Genomic DNA, 24300 nt, shown 5'->3' on the forward strand with positions numbered 1-24300 from the left:
ATTATGTATACAGTTTTCTGCCTGCATGTCAGTAGAGGGCACCAGTTCTCATTATAGATGGTTATGAGCCACCATGTGGTTGCTGGGAACTGAACTCAGGATATCTGGAAGAGCAACGAGGGCTCTTAACCTCTGAGCCATCTCCAGCCCTGAAAGCTTTTTCTTAAAGGAACAAAATACCAAGATATGCCACAGGTCCGTAAGTATATTATGATATAATTACCTAGAATGTAAAAATAACGCTCAACGCTGGCTATAGTAAGGTAGATGGCTGGTTAGTAATACCAGCATCACTAGAACATAGTTCTGTTTCTCTGAACACCTACTGCTGTTCAGGCTGAGCTTGTTTCTGCCCTTCAGAAACCAGAGACCAAGGACCACAGTGTATAAGAAGGCAGAGTCCTGGTGGGCCCACCTGCTTCCGATAGGGCGTGATGACACCGATATCCTTGGAAGAAACCTGGCTGGAGACACTTCGGGCCAAGAGGCAACAGTAGCGCATGACTTGGACAGCCTCAGCTGGGCTGAACCACGATGGGCTTCTCCCTTCACGAGTCTCATTTCCCTGAGATAGCAAGAACATAAAATGCCATTTACCCAGTGATGTTTATCAAGGATCAAAGAACTCAAGTAGGGATTGGGAATATACAGTAAACACAATAGAAAAAAAAACTCTACCGTCATACAGAACGTATAACTCATCAGGTCAGTTATCACTAAATAATGGAAATTAGAACCATTTTCTTAACAAATTTCTTTTCCCAGACAAGGTCTTGCTATGTAGCCCTGGCTAGGTTGGAACCTGGTGTCAAAAAGAAAAATCTCTATATCCACTGGTATTTTTGGACTCCTTTCTACCAACTTGTACCTTTTTAGTCAACTATACATGTTTGTGTGCGTGCATGCACGCACATACACATACACATTCCAAACACTTTGTCTTTGTAGTACTGAGAACTGATCCCAGGGTCTTATACATGCTAGGCAAGTATTCTACTACTAAGCTGCATATTTAATACTGGACAGTTTTATTTACTCTAACTCTGTAGTATGTTTTGTAACACATCAAGTCTAATGACTCATTTGTCTGGTTCTTTTTGACAATATTAAAAATTGAATCTAGGGCTGTACTCATTTTCTTTTATAAAATACATATGTATTTTTTGTTTTTTCGAGACGGGTTTCTCTGTATTGTTTTGGAGGCTGTCCTGGAACTCACTCTCTAGACCAGGCTGGTCTCGAACTCACAGAGATCCACCTGCCTCTGCCTCCTGAGTGCTGGGATTAAAGGCATGAGCCACCAATGCCCGGCCCTTATAAGATATTTTGAACTGTCATTAAAACAGTTCTCATAAAGAATCTTGCAGTAATTTTTGTTCTTTGTTTTTTAATACAGGGTTTTTGTGTAACAGTCCTGGAACTCACTTTGTAGACCAGGCTAGTCTCAGAGATCTGCCTACCTGAGTGCTGAGATTAAAGGGGTGTGCCATCATGCCTTGCCTGTGGTAATTTTTAAAATTAGGCTGTATTAAATAAATAGGTTAATTCAGGAATAACTGACACATTTGATGTCTTGGTTATGCCTCACAAGGATCATTCCTGGACACTCTACAGAGATTCCTTCCACTATAACAGCCACTTGTCTTCCCTGATGTACTAGAGGCATCTGAGGATGGGCAGAGGTACCCAAGCCACAGGGAGGGTAGGGTATTCCTGGGGTATGGGCAGCACATTAGGGCTAAGCACTGACTGACAGCCTTAGAGGGAACTCCAGAGCCACCAGCACACATCTCTTCAAATGTACTTCTAACAGATCCAGAGCACCTGTTCTCCTTAGAGGGTTACAGAGAAACAGGCAGGGACTGTGGGTGGATGCAGCTGTCTATGGGTTCACATACCTATAAGATCAGGCTATGGGACAGACGGGCTATTTGACACCACCTTCCCTTCTGGGTATGATACTAATTCTGGATCATAACTCAAATATTCTCCTTTTGGAAGAGTGAATATAAAACTTGATTTCTAATTCTGACAACAAAATTCTCAACACAAACAACCTGATTTTAGTGAATACCTGCAATTCATTTTAGCTGATGGGTAGTATCTCAACCCCACTCTGTGAGGTCTTGTAGGAAGGAGACTCTGTCCTTGTCAGTCCCCCTGCCTTTGGACCTGGGGTTGAGTGCTTGGTTGATTGGTTCTTGTGGGTTCTCAGCTTGACTGGTCCTGAGAGCAGGGCAAGCACTGTCATGGTATTAGTCCTTGGTGCCCAGCTTCCACTGGTCCTTCCTGCCTTACTTCTCAGCCTCTCCCCCTCCCCAATGTTTTTATTTTTCATTACGTGTGTCTGTATGTATATAGCAGTGCAGGTGCTCATGGAGGCTTAAAGACATGAGATCTTCTACAGCTGGAGTTACAAGTGGTTGTGTGCCACTCAATATGAGTGTTGGGAATTGAACAGGGGCCTGCAAGGGTGAGAAGCACTCTTAACCACTGAGCCATTTCTCTAGCCCATCCTCCCGGACTTCTATTGCACACTTTGAGCTCTTTGATACTGGCCTGTGTTTCCTTTTGGAACTCAGTATTTATCTAATGCAGACATCAAAGGTCAGGGCCTGCAACATCCACTCTTAAGCTCTTTCTGTATGGACTATCTCTACAGGAGAGGTCAGCAGCAGTCACTTCTTGCTGCCTTACACTTAAGAGATCAGTACCCATCTTCCCCCACTTCAGGCCCATGGGGAACGCTTGGCTAATGTAACATAGACATTGGGAATTTACACATCATGGTTGTTCTCTGAATGAAAACGTCTCCCCCTTCCCTTCCTGCACCACCAGATGCAAGGAGTACTCGGCAGTCAAGGCAGACTTACCCTCACGCCATGGAAGATGAGAGGAAAGCCTTTTCTGGGCAGTTTCTCCCAGCCCAGCAGCGAAGTCACTACCTTGGGATCGGCACAGACCTCAAGCTCCCTGTGATAGAACAGGCGAGAGGGCAGTGCCAGCAGGGCTGAGTGGGACCGATAGTTCTTCACTAGCTTTGTGACCTGTAGGGAAAAGGTAGACACAGGTCATAAGGAGTCAAAACCATGGAGTTCCTGTCCAGGTTTTGTCCCCGTTGTCCTTGCAAGGCAAACATGAAACCAGTCATCTTACTGTTGACTTCATGGGGTAGTCCCCTGCTCCTGACTCTCTCTATTAGGTTAGCTTGAAATCTGAGGCCAGGCCAAGTTTCTCAGATGACTCTGAATCTCAAAGATTCATTTTAACAGAAAAGGTAAACATCACAAGGGACAAAAGACCTCTTTTGTGATTCTCTTGGGTCCGGATTGTTGAGTGTCTCTTAATGGGTACACTCAGCTCTCGACACTTCTTTGTGCTGCAAGTTTTGCCTTAGATCTGCTGCCTTACAAGCTCAGCCTTTAAATGAGGTGCTACAAAGCTGACTCAGCAGCACTGGGGGAGAAATGAAGAGCTGTTCTAATAGCCCTGGTACATCCTCAGTCCTGGGGATAGCACCAGTATGAGGAAAATGCTTTTCCCCTCCAACTGCTTGGGAAGTTGGTGCAATACAAGCATATGTCCTTGTATCTAGCTGTGATGGTCAACTCTTACTGTCAACTTGACTAGATTTGTCATTACCTAGGAGACACACCTCTGGGTGACTCTGTTGAAGGTGTTTCTAAAGAGCTTTAATAGGGCGGAGACCTGAATGTGGGTGGCACCAACTCATGGACTGAAGTTCTACAGTAAATAAAAAAGGGAAATAGAGGAAGCCAGACAAGCACTAGCATTCATTCTGTTTCCTGATTGCAGATACCTTATCGCACCACACCTTCTTTGCCATGTCATATTATCCCCTCAAACAGTGAGCCAGAACAAATCCTTTTCCCCATGAAATGGTCCCTGATGTGTATTTTGTCAGAGCAATTGAAATATACTAGCAAAATGCCCATTAGTCCCAGGACAATAAACAATATTTTATTTCAAAAGACAGAATGTGTCCCACTGTGAAGATTCACATCAGTTCAAAGAACACGGCAAAGATTTAAAAAAAAAAAAACAACAACACTTCTTTTTCTGCAAAGGAGCATGCCCCAAAACACACAGGAGATGGGTGAGAAAGTATCTTCCATGGGCACTACAGCGTTTAGGCATCCTCTCTAACCCAGAAGATGCCATGTTGCACCTCATCCTCTTCTCCTGAGACAGCAGGCTCCTTTCTTAGGAGTGTTATCTCAGAGATTCTCCTCAGCCTGAAGAATCACAACATACTTTCCCAGTCTCTATTTACCACTCATTCCTGGGAATGCCAATGGAGGGAAGGGTCATTTCTCTGAAAATCTTCATGATTGCTGTATCTCATCAACACTAGGAATACAATTTCAGATGGAAATCTGTTTGTATTGTAACAGTTTAATAATAATAAAACAGTTTAGAGAATGACTTTTTTAATTGTAGAAGTTTTTCATCACTTAATGATATCCTACATAATCCAGATTCCCAAGCTCATTGTGTTTTGTGAACTCCCATGACTACAATTCCAAAGTCCCCCTCATAATCTGACTGATGGTGTGTGAGCTCAATCCCCCTTCAGCACCCAAATGGCAATTCCACTAGTAATATCCTAAATGACAGTCTGGGCTCACTTCAGGATGCACTCTCACTGGGTAAACAGAAGGATTGCTGCCTAAACCAGCATGCCTCAGAAACCTTGACAAGGGGGTTTCTGTTTGTCAGGAAAAGCCATTACTTCCCTTATCTGTCCCTTACAGCCAAATACCTCCAGAATGGGCATCTAGCTCCTTATTAACTCAAACAAGCCTCAAGAGATCAAAGCCTCATGCTAGTTCTCAGGCTGTTCCAGCTATCTTGCCTACCTCCTATTGCAACAACCCCTTAATAATTGGCAGGACTCTCCCACTATTTCACCTCTCTCTGATCAACCCCAAGAAACAGATAGCCTTGGAAGTTTGAATAAGCTTTTCCTTCCACTCATGGAGGGGTCTGGTTTGGTGGTTTCACTGAGCTCTCGCTTAAACACAGAAGCTGTGCTCCACCATGTGAGCACCTAGGTCAGAAGCCCACACAGAACAGACCCCTCCAGGTCTCAGGGGCTGGCCTTCTCTTCCTTCACACAGAGTTACAAAAGCCATTTCCTACATTTATGGAGTAAGGCAGATTTAACTTCTTTTATTGTTTTGGATCCCCAAACTCCCCACCATCAGTGTTAAAACTCCAGGGCAACCCCTGATCAAAACAGCAGTCCTTATGAGACTAAAGAGTAGGTAGATAGTGCCTTAAATGCTATCTGGGAAGCAGTGGAAACCACATATGCTGCTGACCACCCTCCCCAGATGTCTGTGATCACTGTATGGAGTACGCTTCGTATGGTGAGGAGGACAGGGGTCAAGTAGGTGTTTGTGGAAGTGGGGATACAGTTCTTTTGTGCAGAGGCCTCTGCTCATGTGCTTGACTCATGGGGAAGGGGAGGTGGGTGACAGCAGTGTGGCTTCATACCAGCCAGCACTGCCTGCTTCAATAAAACACTTCTCTTTCTCCATTTGTGTGACCAAGCAGGGAGGTTAGAACTCACCAAAAGAGGGTTGTATGCACCACAAGCACCAAAGGCATCCTCATCTCTCAGGTATGCTGGTCTGGACATCAACCTCTCCAACATAGACACATTCAATCCATAGGCCATGGCCAGCCTGGATTTGATGACTGGGCCAAGCTGCATGGGGTCTCCAGCGAGCACAATCTATAGCATACACAAGGATGCCTGATTAGTGTGGAGTAGACAGGCATACCACCCAACCATAGTAGAAGAGCTGTGAGAGTCAACAGGTAGGTATCTCTGAATAGGTTCGGGTTGGGGCTGTGCAGGCAGGACCCTCTTGCACACTCTGGTTCTGTGGAATGAGGGAAAGACCTGAGACAATGGTGGACACAGCTGGAGTTGACAATGGTCTAGACAGAGAAGGGGGAAAGGAGAAACTAGATGGGCTTGAGACTTGGATTTCTCCACTAAGCAGTTACTTCCTGCTTTTATCAGGTCTGGTGCGGCAGTCAGCAGCCTCTTCCACTTATCGCTCAATGTGGCAAAAGCCTCAGAGATGCAGCTTGTGTTCTGGAAATTCCTGCCTTACCTGGCTATGGGAAACTCTCCTTGGCCCTTTTCCATGATGCCCTTTCCTGGTAGGCCTCACACTCATTACTATCATTTGATCAGTTTCTTAGGTGTACTAATTAGACCAGCCCTTGTTTGTTCCTTAGTTCCTGCTGGCACTGACTCATAGAGCCTGGCCAGTTCATAAGTGGGTACCAGATGACCTCACACCTGGGGGTACTAAAGAAACATGCTCTAAGATGATAATCCACACCACTGTCCAAAGTACCAGAGAGAAGATCAGATGGGGGATCTGCCAGGGACACTCAGAATTGGAGGAGCTGTGGTTTGAGTGAGGAACCCCTGACAAATGTAATGGTAATGACAGTCAGATCTTAGCAGGGCATGAGGCCCTGTCCTCTCCACTCTTCCATGTGGGGAACACTAATACCAGAAACTTCAGCTGTTGACTGCCATTGTGTTCCCAGTGCCTACACTGGCTTCTGTTTCCAAGTGAGAAATTACAAGCAAGGGCCTTTCTTCCCAGCCACAAAAGATTGATGTTGTGATGAACAAGCATAGCTCTGACCTCTCACATTCTCAGGGTCCTAGTGTACTTTCACTTGAAGGCTGTGACGTCATCAAGAGATAACAGTAAGACAGAAACACACACAAGCCAAGCAGTGGTGGCGCACACCTTTAATCCCAGCACTCAGGAGGCAGAGGCAGGTGATCTCTGTGAGTTTGAGGCCAGCCTGGTCTACAGAGTGAGTTCCAGGACAGACTTCAAAGCTACAGAGAAAACCTGTCTCAACAAACAAACAAACAAGCAAGCAAACAAACAAACAAACAGAAACACACACAAGACACAGGCCTTACCTGACCATTGATGTCTGAAATCAGTCCCAAAGGAATAAGGCATTCTGGCTCACTTGCCTGGCCTGCCTCGTCCACAAATACATGTGTGAAGTATCCAACTCTAGAGCCAAAGAAGTCTGAATAGTAATTTCATTGTATTGTTTAGCAACTGCTACCTAACACATACTGGCAAAGCTATGCTCTTGGGTGTTGGGATCATAGTGGGGTTCTCCAGGGCAGATAAGACCAAGAGGTATGGGTATCACATGACTTGGGGTCACAACAGCTGCAGCTGCTAGGAGATTCATATGAATCCCTATCAGCAGCTGGTATTCTGTAAGAATGTGTGTTTGTTTGGAAGGACATGAAGGGTGAGGGCGGGTATGAGCAAAGCCTGAGAACCACCTGGTAGCTTAGAGTTCTGGCACCTTGTATCACAAAAATCTTTTGCCCTTGCTTAGACCTGCACCCTCCCAGTTCAGCAGCCTCTTAGCCATGTGTGGCTCTTAAGCATCTCACAGTGACTAGTCTCAAATACAAAAGCTCTAAGTTTAATACATGAATAATTAAATGTAGATTGTCTCATTAGTGATTTCATACTTATTACATAACAAAATGACATTATGAAGCCAGCAAGATGGCTCAGAGTATAAAGGCAGGTACTACTAAGTCCAAGGACCTGAATTTTGTCCTCTCCTCTCCCTCTCCCTCTCCCTCTCCCTCTCCCTCTCCCTCTCTCTCTCTCTCTCTCTCTCTCACACACACACACACACACACACACACACACACACACACACACACACACGCTGGAGAGATGGCTCAGTGGTTAAGAGAACTGGCTGCTTCTCCAGAGGTCCTGAGCTCAACTCCCAGAAAACAAGTGGTGGCTCACAACCATCTATGAGATCTGGTGCCCTCATCTGGCATACAGGCATACATGCAGGTAGAACACTGTATACATAATAAGCAAATCTTTAAAAAATATTAAACTCCTAGCTTAAAAATAGGCAACTAAAGAATGCTTGTGAAATAATTGGCAACCTGTGTGTGGCTAGCTGCCCTTGGCACTCTCTGCTCTCAGAAAGGTGAGGCATGTGTGGGCCTAGGTCATCGTCACAGCTACATCCTGGGTGAGTCTGCACCAAGCTGCAGAGAGGTCTGTCCTCGGGATCTCAGGAGTTGGGTCTCACTCTCGGGGAGCCTTGCTCCTCCTGCTTCCTCAGCCTGGCCTGTGCTACCTCCTCTTCCTTCCAGGACTGCTTGCAGCCTCCCTGCTCGCTTCTAGTGCACTGACATGAAGCCTCCTCTCTCAGCGTCTCTGCAGCTCTTGGGACATCCCCCCTAGCCCTGAGGACATGTTCTTGGGAAGATTTCTCTGGTCCTCAACCCCCTGCACCATCACTGCTCCATCATCTTGGGGAGACACCACTCGTGAGCTGCCTACCCCACCCAGGACTAACCTCACAGAACCCAGCTGTTTCCTAAGTAGCCTGCCTTCCAGTGATCCTTTAATCTCTCATTCAGTGGACTTCTACTAACCTAAGGCCATATCCTAATGCCTCTTCTAGAAACTCAAGCCTTTGGAGCCGGGCTTCTTGTTAAAGCCCCTGTCATGCTTACTAGGCCCCAATTCTAAGGTTTCCTTTGTGTAAACATGCTCAGGGCTCTCTAACCACAGGGTCTTTATATGTTGCTAGCCCACTTTGCCTGTCCTTTCTACTACTGAACCCTTTGAGTCTCTTGGGTCTCATCAATAATCCTTATCCTCAGAAAAGATGCCCCTCTCCTCCTTATTGCTCTTATCCTATGGCTGACACTTCCCTCCACTACCCAATCTCCATCTGGTCAGCTTCTTCTTCTGACTGTGTGGGGGAACTCTGTTCCTCAAACATCTGGTACTCACCTCACTCCTTAGTGATGCTCACCTCACTCCTAGGTGGTGCTCACCTCACTCCTATCTGGTAGAACAGTCCTGCACTGCTACATGTTGTGATTATTATCCTGAAGCGTGAGGCTCTCCAGATATCTTCTCCATCTGGCGCTCACCTCACTCCCAGGTGGTGCTCACCTTACTCCTATCTGGTAGAACAGTCCTGCACTGCTACATGTTGTGATTATTATCCTGAAGCGTGAGGCTCTCCAGATATCTTCTCCATCTCTGCAATATGGCTTGATGGCATCAATAATAGTCTGGGGCAAAGAGGTTAGAGTCAGTTTGGTTTTCAGTGTATTGATCATTTCCTTAAACTGGACAAAACATCAAGGCTGGGCAGAATTCTAACAAGAAAATCTTGCCTTGTTGCTACTTCTTAGTGATGACTAATCGTTAATAATCACCTTAAATTAAAATGCCTTATATTTTCATATTAAGTCTATGTTTTATAGACTCTAAAGGCATGAATATACTATAATTCTTTACATAACCCAGAAAACTACTTAATATAGTTTTCTAGTTACAATTTCTTTTTTAAATTTATTTATTTTTATTTCATGTACATTAGAATTTTGCCTGACTGTATCTCTGTGTGAGGATATTGGATCCCCTGGAACTGGAGTTACAGACAGTTGTGAGCTGCCATGTGGGTGCTGGGAACTGAACCTGGGTCCTCTGGAAGAGCAGCCAGTGAGTGCGCTTAACTGCTGAGCCATCTCTCCAGTCCCACAATTTCTTTTTTTTAAATCAGTATTTTATTCAAAAACTAACTAGGATCCTCTAATTTTCCAAAAGGATAGTGGTAACTAAATCAATAAAACAGAATGAAAAAGAAATTAGACTATATTTGAAGAATTAAATGAAAGCATAACATGAAAATTTAACAAAACTGAGAATATCCACAAAAGCACTGTTAATTCAGAGAGAGGGTAAGACCCTAATGAAATATGCAGGTGTGCCCACCCCCATGCCTGGTTACCTCCTCAAATCTGCAGGTGGCATTCACCCGGACCATGGCAGCTGGCTTCAGCACCTTGCTCTCATGAAGTCTCAAACACACAAGGTCAGCAGCACTGTTGGAGGGAGCGCAGACCAAAATCCGACTGTCCGGCAAAGCATAATGTACCTTCATTAAGAGGTGAGAGACCAGGGATCTTACTGTCACAGTGTGGAAACCCCAAGTGTGTATCCAACATCTAGATTCCTTTATAGGGAATAAGGGTGAGGGCTTGGATACTAATCCCTAAGCATCTGAAACACTCCCTGCAATGTCAAAATGACTACTCTGTCTCATGGCCACAGATAAGATGGAATCAGGTGGTAGCCACGCTTCCACATATACGACTCCCAAATACATACAGAAAGAGAGAATGCAGGGTTATCCAAAGACTGCATATGCTATATCCCCAGCTCTGCAACCATAACCTTCTACACACCTCCAGATATCTCCATAGACAGCACCAAGTTATATCACTCTCTCAAGTCCAGCTTGCAGTGTAGCACAGAACACTCATAATAGCTTGCTAATCAAAATCCAGAATGACACTGCAATCCTATACACACAGTATTTTCATAAATTTAATTGGAAATACAAAGGAGATACCAGCAAGTGCTGCAGAGTAGTGGCTTCAGTACTGTCCTGGCAACTTCTTCAGTAAAGCTTCACAGTGAGACCAAAGGGTTACTCTATTCTAGAGATGAAGTTTCTTCTACACTTAAGAAGTAAACTAAAAATCCTAATACATAAACAGACAATGTTAGGAGCTAAATCTTTCTCTAGTTCTTTACAAATGTCTCTAAAGTTTAAAGTGATACCTCCTTAGATACAAACACATGAATACAGCACAGACGCACAGCAACCAGCACCACTATCCTTACTTGCAAAACAGCCTCAATTATTGTCACAGTCTTCCCAGTTCCAGGAGGTCCAAAAAGAATATACGGGAGGGGTCGGCAGTCGCCGCTCAGAATCCTCCTCACTGCCAGCTTTTGGTTTTCGTTAAGCACTGGATTGAAGAACTCCTTATCTCTTGCTTTAGGGATCTGAAGTTCATCCACTGCATTTCAAGTGGAAAGACAGCCTAGTCAGATGCCTTATTAGATGTTATAAAAGTCAAATAAAACTTGATAATGCCAACAATGTTTAGTGTGACAGGAGAACATGCTTCAGAACCATCTGTATTTTTTGAGGCAAAGTCAGGAAAAGTAAGTTAGCTTTTCAAGCCCCTTATAGACACAGCATCACCTGAAATATTACATACAAATGAGTTGCTGTAGTCAGCACCTGCAGCAGTAAGTTTCACTGTGGCCCTTTCACACACACTTCATTTGGGTTGACCTTCCTGACCTGTCTCCCAGTGACACTTGTACTGCTCCGCTTCCTTCCCTCACTGCTACACTCTGCTTTCACGTCACATATACTCTAAAACCCCCTCTTCCTTTCCCCAACACTCCTGAAGATCTCATTCCTTCTCACAGTACCCTTTCTATTTTTATGACCTATATGCCAACATATATACATGTCTAATAATTAAAATTTAAGATCTGCATATGAGAGAAAACCACTTGCTATTTGTCTTTCCAAGTCTGGGAAACTGCTTAACAATTTCCATTCCATAAATATCCAGAAAAGGGTCATGATTTTCTTTTCCTTTATCTTAATTCATCTGAGTATATGTAGTATCCATTCATCTGATGATGGACAGCTGGGTTGGTTCCATGTCTTAGTAACTATGGTTAGTTTAACAGTAGGTACATATCTATAAGCATCTCTTGTATACTGACTTAGATTTCTTGGGGTATATACCCAGTAGTATATGGCCCAATACAATATGGCAGTTACTCTATTCATAAGTTTTTTCCCTAAAAAGATCTTTTTTGTATGTATGAATGTTTGCCTGCATGTGTCTGTACACCACATGAGTATCTGGTGCCTGTAGTGGCCAGAAGAGGGTGTCAAAATCACTGGAACTGGATCAGAGACGGTTGTGAGCTGCTATGTAGTCACTAGGAACCAAACATGGGTCCTCTGCACGAACAGCCAGTGCTTCTTCAACACTGAGCCATCTCTCCAGCCTTACTTTTAGTTTTTATTTTTATTTGAAATTTCTAGACTGATTTACTAGCAGTAAGTATGGGTTCTTCATCAGTATTTGTTGTCTGTCTTCTTGATGTTAACCTCTCTGCCTGGGGTGAGACAGAATTTTGAGTAGTTTTAATTTGTGTTTCCCTGATGGCTAAAGATGTTGAACACCTTTTTAATGTTTACTAGGCATCTGTGCTTGTCACTATTACAACTCAGGTGTGTTGAATCTTACTTGTAGGTTTTGCTACGGAGGCTAAGTGAGGGATTACTTGAGTCCACGAATTTAAGATCAGCTTGGGTGACATGAAAAGACTCTGATTTAAATATACAGAGTATACAACAACTTAAGAGCACACATGAGAAGAATAATACACACTCTAAGTTTGTTCTAAAGCATCTAATCTAAACCATCAAAACACCTCTTGGGAGCAGGTAGACGGGGCTTCAGCCTTCTCTGTGGACAATGTGTCTGTCATGACTGTACCTCCAACCACAGTGTGTTTCTCAGGCACCTTCTTTCCAGAACACACAGGTTTCTTTATTGTTCTTCTCTGAGCCCATTATGCACTTGTACCCAACTCACTAGTCTCTGCAGGAGTGGCAGCCTTCTCTGGCACGTCTGTGGTATCCATGTGCCTCTCCTTTGTTGTGTGTTTAGTTTGGTCCTTTACTGTTTTCTTGTTCTGGAAACAATCATAAAGAAAGTAATTACAGCAATAGCTTCGTGTATAGAATCTCAGTTTAAAGAGCAGCACACACACATACCAACAACATTCTGCTGTCACATTTAACAATTCTTTGGATAGGTCACAGGTCTACCCCTTGAAACATAATCCAAACATGAGACAGTCAATAAAACTTGCCTAAAAGTTTGTTTTTCTTCCCCAGCTCTTTGAAAAATAAATATAAATTGATTTTGGTTATGATAAAACTGAAACAAAGAGGATCTAAGCTTTATTTGGTTAACATACATCCTGCCTCTTCTAAGGTTGGCCTAAGCAGGGAAGGCTCTGCTAGCCATCCTTGGGAAAACCTCTCCTGAAGGCAATGGGAACTCTGCTGTGCAGCATCTCTATGCATTCCTAAGAACACAGAAAGCATCATAAAATTTCTTCATTACAATATACGTACTGTCAAATTTCATTTCAGGATTTCCCAATATGACCTCCCATCACTGTCATATTGGTACTGCAGAGGATAACTGGTATGGTCTTGGTTCATGTGCCTGGCCTTGTATTTGTATTTGTCTGATCATAGCCTAGTATGAGGATATACTTTAATATGAAAACCTGTAAGTATTCTTTTTCAATACAGCCATAGGTGTCTGTGGCATTTACTCATACATATTCCAATATGTATTTCATGTATATATGAAATCTATAATTAGATTTTAAAATTTATATATTAGAATGACTCAGTTAAGTTTCTGAAAACAACAATAAAACTAGTTGGAATGCTAAGATTTATAGATTTGTGATGGGAGATGCCGGAATTGGTAAAATGCTTCCCATGCAGGCATGAGGACATGAGTTCAATTCTAAAACCCAAAGTCAAAAGCTAGGAATGTTGACAACAGCAAAACTAAACAGCAACATGATGGACTGGGGAGGGGTATAACTCTATTAGGAACTGTCTCAAAGGAATCCTAAAACCTGTAGCTTTTAGTGTTATGTCTTCAAGTTCACCACTTTTTCTCTGGACTACCTACTCTGATATTATTTTGCACATTTTGTTTACCTTAGGAATTGAAAATTTCATCACTAAAGGATGGAGTTGTGTTTTGTTTTGAATTTATCTTTCATGCCCCTCAGTTAAAGTCTTCATATATTTTTCTCCTTTGAGACGGGGTCTTACTATGTAGCTCTATTTGGCCTGGACCGCCCTATGTAGACCTCTACTGCATAGACACCCGCCTGCCTCTGCCTACCAAGAGCTGGGATTAAAGGTGTGTACCACCACACTTGACCCAGTGTTGTCTTTTTTTTTTTTCTTCTCGAGACAGGGTTTCTCAGTGGCTTTGGAGGCTGTCCTGGAACTAGCTCTTGTAGACCAGGCTGGTCTTGAACTCACAGAGATCGGCCTGCCTCTGCCTCCCAAATATTGGGATTAAAAGTGTCAGCCATCACTGTCTGGCTAGTGTCTTCTATTTTCCTGACTAATATTTATAACTGCTCTACTGCCCTTAACTTTACAACTAGGTTATCTGGGGTAGAGGCTGGTTTCAATCAATTAAAATTTTCCATATTGGTTGCACCTAAGTCTGTTTTTGCAGTGCTAAGTTTGATCCCAGGGCCATGCACAGGCTGGGCAGGGTCTTTACCATGAGCTCCATTGCTAGTCCAGGTTATTTTTTTAACCAGATGTCAGACATTATGGGTTTTCTACTTACTGAGCTCTAGATAATGTTATATTCTTTTTGTTTGATTTAAAAAACTTAAAATTTTTATTTTATGTAAGTGAGTACTTTGCCTCCATGTCTGTATGTGCACCATGTGAGTGCCTGGTATACATGGAGGTCAGGAGAGGGAATAGATTCCTCTGGAACTGGAGTTACATATGTAAGCTACCATATGGGTGCTAGGAATCAAATCTAGGTCCTTTGTGAGGGCAACAAGTCCTGTTCAATGCTGAACCACCTCTCAAGCACCTGCTTGTTTTTTAAAGAGAGTCTTAGGTAGCCCAGGATGGCCTCAAACTCACCGTGTAACTGGCAATGATCTTGAACTCTTTACCTTCATGGCTCTACTGGGACTACAGACTATACCACTGTGCCCAGTCAATACATTACTCTGGGATGCGGATCAACAACCTGGAATTTTTTTGAGGGTTTCTCTGTATAACAGTCCTGGTTGTCCTGGAACCTATTCTGTACACCAGACTGGCCTCAAACTTAAGAGATCTGCCTGCCTCTGTCTCCCAAGTGCTGAGATTAAAGGTGTGCCACCACCACCTAGCACCCAGATTTTAAGGGTTGTTTCTCATCCTGTGGGTCTATGAACACAGTCTTGAGACTAAGGCTAGGTTGTAGTAGTGTCAACTTTGGGGATGTTGTCTTCCAGTCTTGGGTATTTTTCTCACGAGCTAGACTGATAGGGAAAACTCCAGGGAACCTTTGTTGATACTAAACTCTGCCTATCACTTTGTTCTCCCATCGGTACTCTCTCTGCTTTGTCAACTGTATATTTCCAGTTTTGACTCCTCAAGTGTCTCTTCTGGATTTTTTTCTGCTCTGCAAATGCTATGTTCTCAACAATGCTGCTCACATCACTTGTTTCCTCTTGCTTGGGAGTAAGTTCTAATATAGCTAATACCCAATATCTCAAACAACCGTTTTATGTATACTGTATGAGTTTTTTTTTTGAAGAGGGTACTGGGGATTGAACTTGGGGCCTTGAGAGTGCTAGACCTCCCTTCTACTGGAGTTTTATCTCTATTCCTTTTATTTCCGTATAATTTCATCTTGAAAAAATATTTATTCTTTATGTACACGAGTGTTTTGCCTGCATGTATGTCTGTGTACCATGTTGTGTGTAGTGCACTTGAGGGCAGAAGAGGGTGTCAGGTCTGCTAGAACTGGAATCACAGACAATTGTGAGCTGCCACATGGTGTGGGAGTCAAATCTGGGTCCTCTGGAAGATGCTTTTAACTTCTGAGCTCTTTCTCCAGCCCCTATAATTCCATCTTGGCTGACTGATGGAATGCTAGGATTTGTTTAGAACTTGGCTAGTAGTAATATTCTGCACTTAAGAATACCATTCAGCTAGTGAGCAATACTTCTCTACAAACCATCCTTCCATCTCTTACACAGACTTTTCTTGAGAATCAGACAATGGAATGAACTAGGAGTAAGGTGATAAAGACAGACCTTTACAGATGAAAGTCTATCTATGATCAATGAAGACTTCTATTTTTAGATCAAAATAGATGTCTAGAAGAAATACATAGTTGATTTTTTTAAAAAGACTTATTTAGCTGGACGGTGGTGGCGCACACCTTTAATCCCAGTACTCGGGAGGCAGAGGCAGGAGGATCTCTGTGAGTTCTAGACCAGCCTGGTCTACAGAGAGAGTTCCAGGACAGGCTCCAAATCCACAGAGAAACCCTATCTCGAAAAATCAAAAAAACAAACAAACAAACAAAACAACAACAAAAAACCCAAAAGACTTATTTAATTATTTTATATATGAGTATATCTGCATATATGCCCATGCCAGAATAGGGCATCAGATTCCATTAGAGATGGTGTGAGTCACCATGTGGTTGCTGGGAATTGAACTCAGAACTTCTAATTGCTGAGCCATCTCTCCTGCTCTTAGCTAATGATTTTTTGTTTTGTTTTTCAAGACAGGGTTTCTCTGTATTGCTTTAGAGCCTGTCCTGGAACTTTCTCAGTAGACCAGGCTGGTATTAAAGTCACAGAGATCCACCTGCCTCTGCCTCCCGAGTGCTGGAATTAAAGGCCTGCACCACCGCCTGGCCTAGCTAATGATTTTTAACAGATAACCTTTTCTTATTTTGTTTATAGTGTTTTCCATGGTTGAATGAACATCCTGTAATTGCCATTTTGTCTCTCCCTTTCTACCCCCCCCGTGTGTGTGTGTGTGTGTGTGTGTGTGTGTGTGTGTGTGTTGTTTATGAGTATAAGATGTAGTTTGTGTGTGCAAATGTGCACATGCCATGGTTGACAGTATGAGGTCAGAGGACAATCATGGGAATCATTCCTCACCTTATAGCATGAGTCAGGGACTATTTAATTGTTCACTGCTGTGAACTCCAAGCTAGCTGGCCTGCAAGTGTCGGGGAGTCTCCTGATACTGCCTCTATTTGATGCAGAAATGCTGGGAGATGGATACACACTACTGTCCTCATGGTTGAGCAGCAGGTGTTTTACCCATTGAGCCATATCACCAGATGTAAACTATCACTTTTGCTCCTAAATAACTATGTTTAATGCTTACCATAAGTGCTGTTGTCAGCGTTGAAGTTAATTTTGTTAATATTAGTCAATGATTACTAAAGTAATCATTGTCTAAGTACTTGTCAAAGTACTGAGAATAAATAACTTGCTGAATGTCCATCCACAAAATCAGGGGCTAGAAGGATGTAAGAGCCAGGGAAAAGGTGGGAAGCTATGTGGATCACAGATCTCTGGATACAACAAGACCTCGCACTCTTCAGCTTACAGCAGCTGTGATTACCTGCACAAGCCTATCTTGAGCCTGTCATGGAGGAGAGAAAGGCTCATGGACTCTACCTCCCTAGAAAATTTATGCACAGTTAATGGTTAAGAGGAGAGGAAGAAATATTTTCTTCAGCAGTACAGCAACTGGTAAGATGCTCATATGACTGTAAATGAAGTCTTAGTCATACTCCTATAAGCAACCCAATAAAAGACATGAAAGTAGATGGTGGAGGAGGGCTATATCAAGAAAAGGATAAGGGAGTGGGAGGAACAGAGAGAGAATAATGGGAGTGACTGTGATCAAAATATATTATGTACATGTATAAAAATGTCACAATGACATTAACAAATAATATATATGCTAAAACATTACAAAATAAAGCAATTAACAGAGATTCCAAGCAACAAGAACTTTTGTACTTTTGAACAGTAGTTGTGGAATAGCAAAAGAGTTCCTAAATATTACATGTAATCTGAAATTTTCTATTATTATACACTTAAGACATTTCCATGAAATCACATTTTAACAGTATACAATTGTAGTTGCAAACCTCAAGCTAGCATGGATGACCTTTCATATTACTAGAAACACAATGATAAATAAAAACTATTTCTATTTTATTCACAAAATGTACTAAGAGCCTAGTATACTACCTCTAACACAAAGGCACCAAGTTACCATTTAAAGCAGCACTAGGTTAGAGACATAAAAAGTAAAGTATCCTTGCAACACTTACAGATTACAAATGTTAATGACATGCTGGGTGTACATCCTTTCAGACATTTTCTATGCATATACAAGCACATAAATGCCTCCCTCCAATGTATATAAAGAGAGCATTTTTTTTCCAGATAGGGTCATACTAAGTAGTCCTGGGTGGCCTAGAATTCTTATTGTAGACTAGGCTGGCCTCAGATTCACAAAGAGCCTCCTGAGTGCTGGGATTAAATGTGCTCATCACCTAAAAGCACATAATTTAAAAATAAATTGGTATGATCATACAAGCACCCATCTTAATTTTTCCTCGTTTAAATATATTGTCACATCCTGGTCCTACACTTAAACTAAATATACCCTATGAATATTTTATTAAGATTTATTTTTTATTATATGTGTATGAATTTGTGTGTATTGTGCATACAATGCCCTTATGGGCCAGAAGAGGGCATCAGATCCTTTGGAATGGAAGTTACGGGTAGTTGCCAGCTGCCGTTTGCAAGCTGAGAGTCAAACCTGGGTCCTCCTGAAGAACAACAAGTACTCTTAACCGCTGAGCCATCTCTCCATCCCATCCCACACTTGAGACAGTCTCATTATACATATTTCTGGCTGTCCTGAAACTCACTCTGTAGACCACATTGGCCTTGAACTAACAGAGAGAGAGATCTGCCTGCCTCTGCCTCCCAAGTGCTGGGATTAAAGGTATAAACCACCACATCCAGCTATTTTAGCTTTATTTTAACTGAAACTTTGGATTATTTGTGAATAACATTTCTCTAATACTCCAGTCAAGTGAGAATTGAATTCATATTATGTACTTAAATATATCAAAGTCATCGAAACTCTACCTTGGTGATGGACTGCCCATCAATTTTGGTGTCCTGTGCAAGGCTCCAATTCCCTGTCACCTGGGGAGACTGTAAAATGATTTCTTCTGGAAATAACACTTTGAAACAAGAAAAAGTAAAAGGGCAGATATTATTTGAAAGTATGAATGAAGACAACTTAAACATCAATGGCTGACTCTAAAACAGTTCATATTACACTATTCAGAGTTCCCTTTTCCTAGTTTTAACATTAAATAGACTTTGCAACAAGCCATTACTTGTCTCTGTGAGAACAAAGGTGAGTTGTATTACCAGGAGTAAATATAGAGAACAATGAACTAATTTTCAATTATTTAAGTATGTAGTTAAAAAAAGGGAGGGGGAGGAGAGAGGAAACAAATTGTCCAATAGGAAGGTTAAAAATGTGCTGTCATATAATTTTAATTCTTACACATGACTGAAGAACTGAGGAAGACCATTTTGCACAAAAATTTTCATGAACTATATAAATTTACCCCAGGGAGATTTAATACTATCAATGTACAAAACACACCTTTTACACCCAAATGGATGACTTGTTCAAGAGCATAGTGACACCGTCTGCTTGTGGTCCTGCCAGAAAGAAAACATAAAATAATGAACCTTAAGTAGAATTTACAAAAAATGATTACATAAATGTTACCATGTGAATGTTAATTCAAACTCCAAAATGTAAATAAAATTTTTTGTTTATGTGCTGGTGACTACAATTGCCTCTGTGATGGCTTTGGAAGGTATGACCTTTAAGAGAGGATTAGGTCATGAGGTCAAATTATTTCTGTGAGAACAACAACATTGTTACAAAATGAATCAAACTCATTGTGCTGGCTTTATCTGGCCAGTTCCTGTGCTCTCTTCATTGTTCCATTGCCATGTTTTGAAGCAGCAAGAAGGCCCTCACCAATGCTGCAAAGTTTTCAGAACTTTGAGAATAAATCTTTTCTTTGTAAGTTATTCAGTCTGTGTAATCTGTCATAGCAACAGAAAACAGACAAGATGATAAACTTTCATCAATCACACTAACACAAACTTTATGATAGAAGAGTATTGTGTTAAGAGAAAAATGGTTTTGCTATAGGTTTTTTTTCATTTGAAATTGAAAAAAAACCCCAAAGAATAAAAACACAGGAAATCAAAACCCATTCTTAAATCAAGATTACTAATACTCCAAAAGCACAAATAAAGATGCTTATCTGTTCTACTGGGTAATCTGGCTCTAATCACAGAGCAGAGCTACCTCACGCTTTCTTGGAGACAAAGGACAGGTTTCTTGAAGACTCATATGGCAATGGGACACATCATTCCCAACTATTACAGGGTGTAGGGTGGTTGCTAAAAGCCACCATCAGGTCCATTTCTGTGGTGTATAACTGGAAGTGTGTATACTCTGTTATCTCTGTGAGTGCACTGAACCCGTGTAAGCCCTATCTTTGTAAGATAATTGCTTGGGATACAATAAACTCCACATAAAGAGGGATAAGAGCTGAGATAGAATCACCCTAGGCCTTGGCCAAACTGATTGTAACAAAGAGATAGGAAATGAGAAAAATTCAAGAATCGATAATCAATGGTCATTAATATCTCTCAATATCAATGGTCAACCTATAAAAAAGATACAGGCTAACAGAATGGACTAGAAAACAGAATCCATCCTTTTGCTGCATATAAAAAACACACCTCAACTTCAAGGACAGACGCTACCTCAGAGATAAAGGTTGGGAAAAGATTTTCCAATCAAACGGACCTAGGAAGCAAGCAGGTGTAGCTATCCTTATATCTAACAAATTAGACTTCAAACTAAAAATAATCAAAAGGGATGAAGAAACGTATTTCATATTCATCATAGGAAAAATCCATCAGGATGAAGTCTCAATTCTGAACATCTATGCCCCAAATACAAAGGCACCTACATTTGTAAAAGAAACATTACTAAAACTCAAGTCACACATTAAACCCCACACACTTATAGAGGGAGATTTCAACAACCCACTTTCACCACTGGACAGGACTACCAACAGAATTTTAACAAAGAAACAAAGGAACTAACAGAAGTTATGGCCCAATTGGGTTTAACAGATATCTATAGAATATCCCATCCAAACACAAAAAAATATACCTTCTTCTCAGCGCCACATGGAACCTTCTCTAAAATCGACCACATACTTGGCAATAAAGCTAACCTCAACAAATACAAAAATTGGAATAACCCTGTATCTTATTGGACCACCAAGGCTTAAAATTAGAATTCAACAACAACACAAATTACAGAAACCCCATAAACTCATGGAAATTGAACAATACTCAATTGCATCACTCTTGAATAAAGGAAGAAATAATGAAAAAAATCAAAGACTTCCTAGAATTCAATGAAAATGAAGGCACAACATACCCAAATCTATGGGACACTCTGAAAGCAGTTCTAAGAGGAAAGGTCATAGCACTAAGTGCCCACATGAAAAAACTAGAGAATAGTCACACTAGAGAATTAACAGAATACCTGAAAGCTCTAGAACGAAAAGAAGCAAACTCACCCAGGAGGAGGAGATGCTAGGAAATAATCAAATTGAGAGCTGAAATCAATAAAGCAGAAACAAAGAAAACAATACAAAGAATCAATGAAACAAAGAGTTGGTTCTTTGAGAAAATCAACAAGATAGACAAACCTTTATCTAACCTGACCAAAAGGCAGAGAGAGAACATGCAAATTAACAAAATCAGATATGAAAAGGGGGACATAACACCAGATACTGGGAGAATCCAGAGAATCATCAGGTCATACTTTGAAAACCTGTACTCCACAAAATTGGAAAATTTAAAGGAAATGGACAATTTTCTGGATAGATACCACTTACCAAAATTAAATCAAGAACAGATAAACAACTTAAATAGACCTATAACCCCTAGCGAAATAGAAGCAGTCATCAAAAGTCTTCCAACCCAAAAAAGTCCAAGGCCAGACAGTTTCAGTGCAGAATTCTACCAGAAATTCAAAGAAGAGCTAATACCAATACTCTTCAAATCGTTCCACACAATAGAAGCGGAAGGATGATTGTCAAACTCTTTTTACCAGGCTACAATTACCTTGGTACCCAAACCACACAAAGACACAACTAAGATAGAGAACTACAGACCAATCTCCCTCATGAACATCGATGCAAAAAATACTCAATAAAATACTGGCATATCGAACACATCAGAAAATCATCCACCATGATCAAGTAGGCTTCATCCCAGGGATGCAGGGATGGTTCAACATACAAAAATCCATCAATGTAATCCACCATATAAACAAACTGCAAGAGAAAAACCACATGATCATCTCATTAGATGCTGAAAAAGCCTTTGACAAAATTCAACACTCCTTCATGATAAAGGTCATAGAGAGATCAGGGATAACAGGAACATACCTAAACATAATAAAGGCAATATACAGCAAACCAACAGCCAACATCAAACTAAATGGAAAGAAACACAAGTCAACTCCTCTAAAATCAGGAACAAGACAAGGTTGTCCACTCTCTCCATATCTCTTCTATATTGTACTTGAAGTTCTTGCTAGAGCAATAAGACAACAAAAGGAGATCAAGGGGGATACAATTGGAAAGGAAGAGGAAAACTTTCACTATTTGCAGATGATATGATAGTTTATCTAAGTGATCCAAAAAACTTTACCAGGGAACTCCTGCAGCTGATAAATACTTTCAGCAAAGTGGCAGGACACAAGATTAATTTAAAAAATCAGTAGCCCTACTGTATATAGACAATAAATGTGATGAGAAAGAAATCAGAGAAACATTACCATTTACAATAGCCACAAACAACATAAAATATCTTGAGGTAACTCTAACCAAACAGGTGAAAGACTTGTATGACAAGAACTTTGAGTCACTAAAAACAGAAATTAAAGAAGATACCAGAAAATGGAAAGATCTCCCATGCTCTTGGATAGGTAGGATTAACATAGTAAAAATGGCAATCTTACCAAAAGCAACCTATAGATTCAAAGCAATCACTATCAAAATCCCTGCACAATTCTTCACAGACCTTGAAAGGGCAATTCTCAACTTTATATGGAAAAACAAAAGACCCAGGATAGCCAAAACAACCCTGTATAATAAAAGGAACTTCAGGAGGCATCACCATCCCTGACTTCAAGCTCTACTATAGAGCTATAATAATGAAAACATCTTGGTATTATCATAAAAATAGACAGCTAGACCAATGGAATCCAATTGAAGACCCTGATATTAACCCAAACACCTATGAACACACCTGATTTTTGTCAAAGAAGCTAAAACTATACAATGGAAAAAAGAAAGCATCTTCAACAAACGGTGCTGGCATAACTGGATGCTGGCATGTAGAAGACTACAGATAGATCCACGTCTTAATTCCAAATCGATGAAAGACCTCAACATAAATTCAGCCACACTGAACCTCTTAGAAGAGAAAGTGGGAAGTACCCTTGAAGAATTGGTACAGGAGACCACTTCCTGAACATAACACCAGTAGCACAGACACTGAGATCGACAATTAATAAATGGGACCTCCTGAAACTGAGAAGCTTCTGTAAGGCAAAGACACAGTCAACAAGACAAAACAGCAGCCACAGACTGGGAAAAGATATTCTCCAACCCCACATCTGACAGAGGGCTGATCTCCAAAACTTAACAAAGAACTCAAGAAGTTAGTCTCCAAAGCACCAAATAATTCAATTAAAAAATGGGGTAAAAAAATACCAAAAAATGGGATACAGAATTAAATAGAGAATTCTCAATAGAGGAGTCTAAAATGGCTGACAGACACTTAAGAAAGTGTTCAATATCCTTAGCCATCAGGGAAATACAAATCAAAACAACTCTGAGATACCATCTCACTCCTGTCAGAATAGCTAAAATGAAAAATACCAATGACAGTTTATGCTGGAGAGGATGTGGTGAAAGGGGAACACTCCTCCACTGCTGGTGGGAGTGCCAACTTGTACAACCACTTTGGAAATCAGTATGGAGATTCCACAGGAAAATGGGAATCAGTCTACCACAAGATCTAGCAATTCCACTCTTAGGCATATATCCAAAAGATGCACATCCATACAACAAGGACACCTGTTTAGCTATGTTCATAGCAACATTATAGCCAGAAACTGGAAGCATCCTAAATGCTCCTCACCTGAAGAGTGAATAGAGAAAATGTGGTACATTTACACAATGGAGTACTACTCAGCAGAAAAAAACAATGGAATTTTGAAATTCGCAGGCAAATGGATGGCACTAGAAAAAAACAATCCTGAGTGAGGTAGCCCAGCCACAATAAGAGAAACATGGTATGTACTCACTCATATATGAATTTTAGACATGGATCAGGGGATTGCCAGCCTACAATCCCACTGCAAGAGAGTCCATGAAACAGGGAGGACCCTAAGAAAAATATGCATCGTACCCCAGAGAAGGGGAATTGGACAGGTTCTCCTGAGCTAATTGGAAGCATGGGGTGAGGGAAGAGGGAGCTTGGAGAAGGGGAGAAGAGGAGGAGAGGAGGACATGGG

General features: G+C 41.4%; 1 protein-coding gene across 1 annotated transcript in view; it reads right to left on the reverse strand.

The window, feature by feature from the left end:
- Positions 1–24300, reverse strand: part of Mov10l1 (Mov10 like RISC complex RNA helicase 1) — a 64185-nt gene that overhangs the window by 6930 nt on the left and 32955 nt on the right. The window contains exons 14-23 of the mRNA XM_005067076.4: positions 19270–19328; positions 18738–18835; positions 12569–12668; positions 10779–10957; positions 9880–10026; positions 9036–9157; positions 6989–7088; positions 5597–5761; positions 2874–3047; positions 416–565 (exon numbers count right to left, since the gene is read on the reverse strand). Coding sequence (XP_005067133.1) covers positions 416–565; positions 2874–3047; positions 5597–5761; positions 6989–7088; positions 9036–9157; positions 9880–10026; positions 10779–10957; positions 12569–12668; positions 18738–18835; positions 19270–19328 — 1294 coding nt within the window. The remainder of the gene's footprint in view (positions 1–415; positions 566–2873; positions 3048–5596; positions 5762–6988; positions 7089–9035; positions 9158–9879; positions 10027–10778; positions 10958–12568; positions 12669–18737; positions 18836–19269; positions 19329–24300) is intronic.

This window comes from Mesocricetus auratus, unplaced genomic scaffold (assembly GCF_017639785.1).
Source record: "Mesocricetus auratus isolate SY011 unplaced genomic scaffold, BCM_Maur_2.0 Super-Scaffold_100010, whole genome shotgun sequence".
In the NCBI taxonomy this organism is placed as follows: domain Eukaryota; kingdom Metazoa; phylum Chordata; class Mammalia; order Rodentia; family Cricetidae; genus Mesocricetus; species Mesocricetus auratus.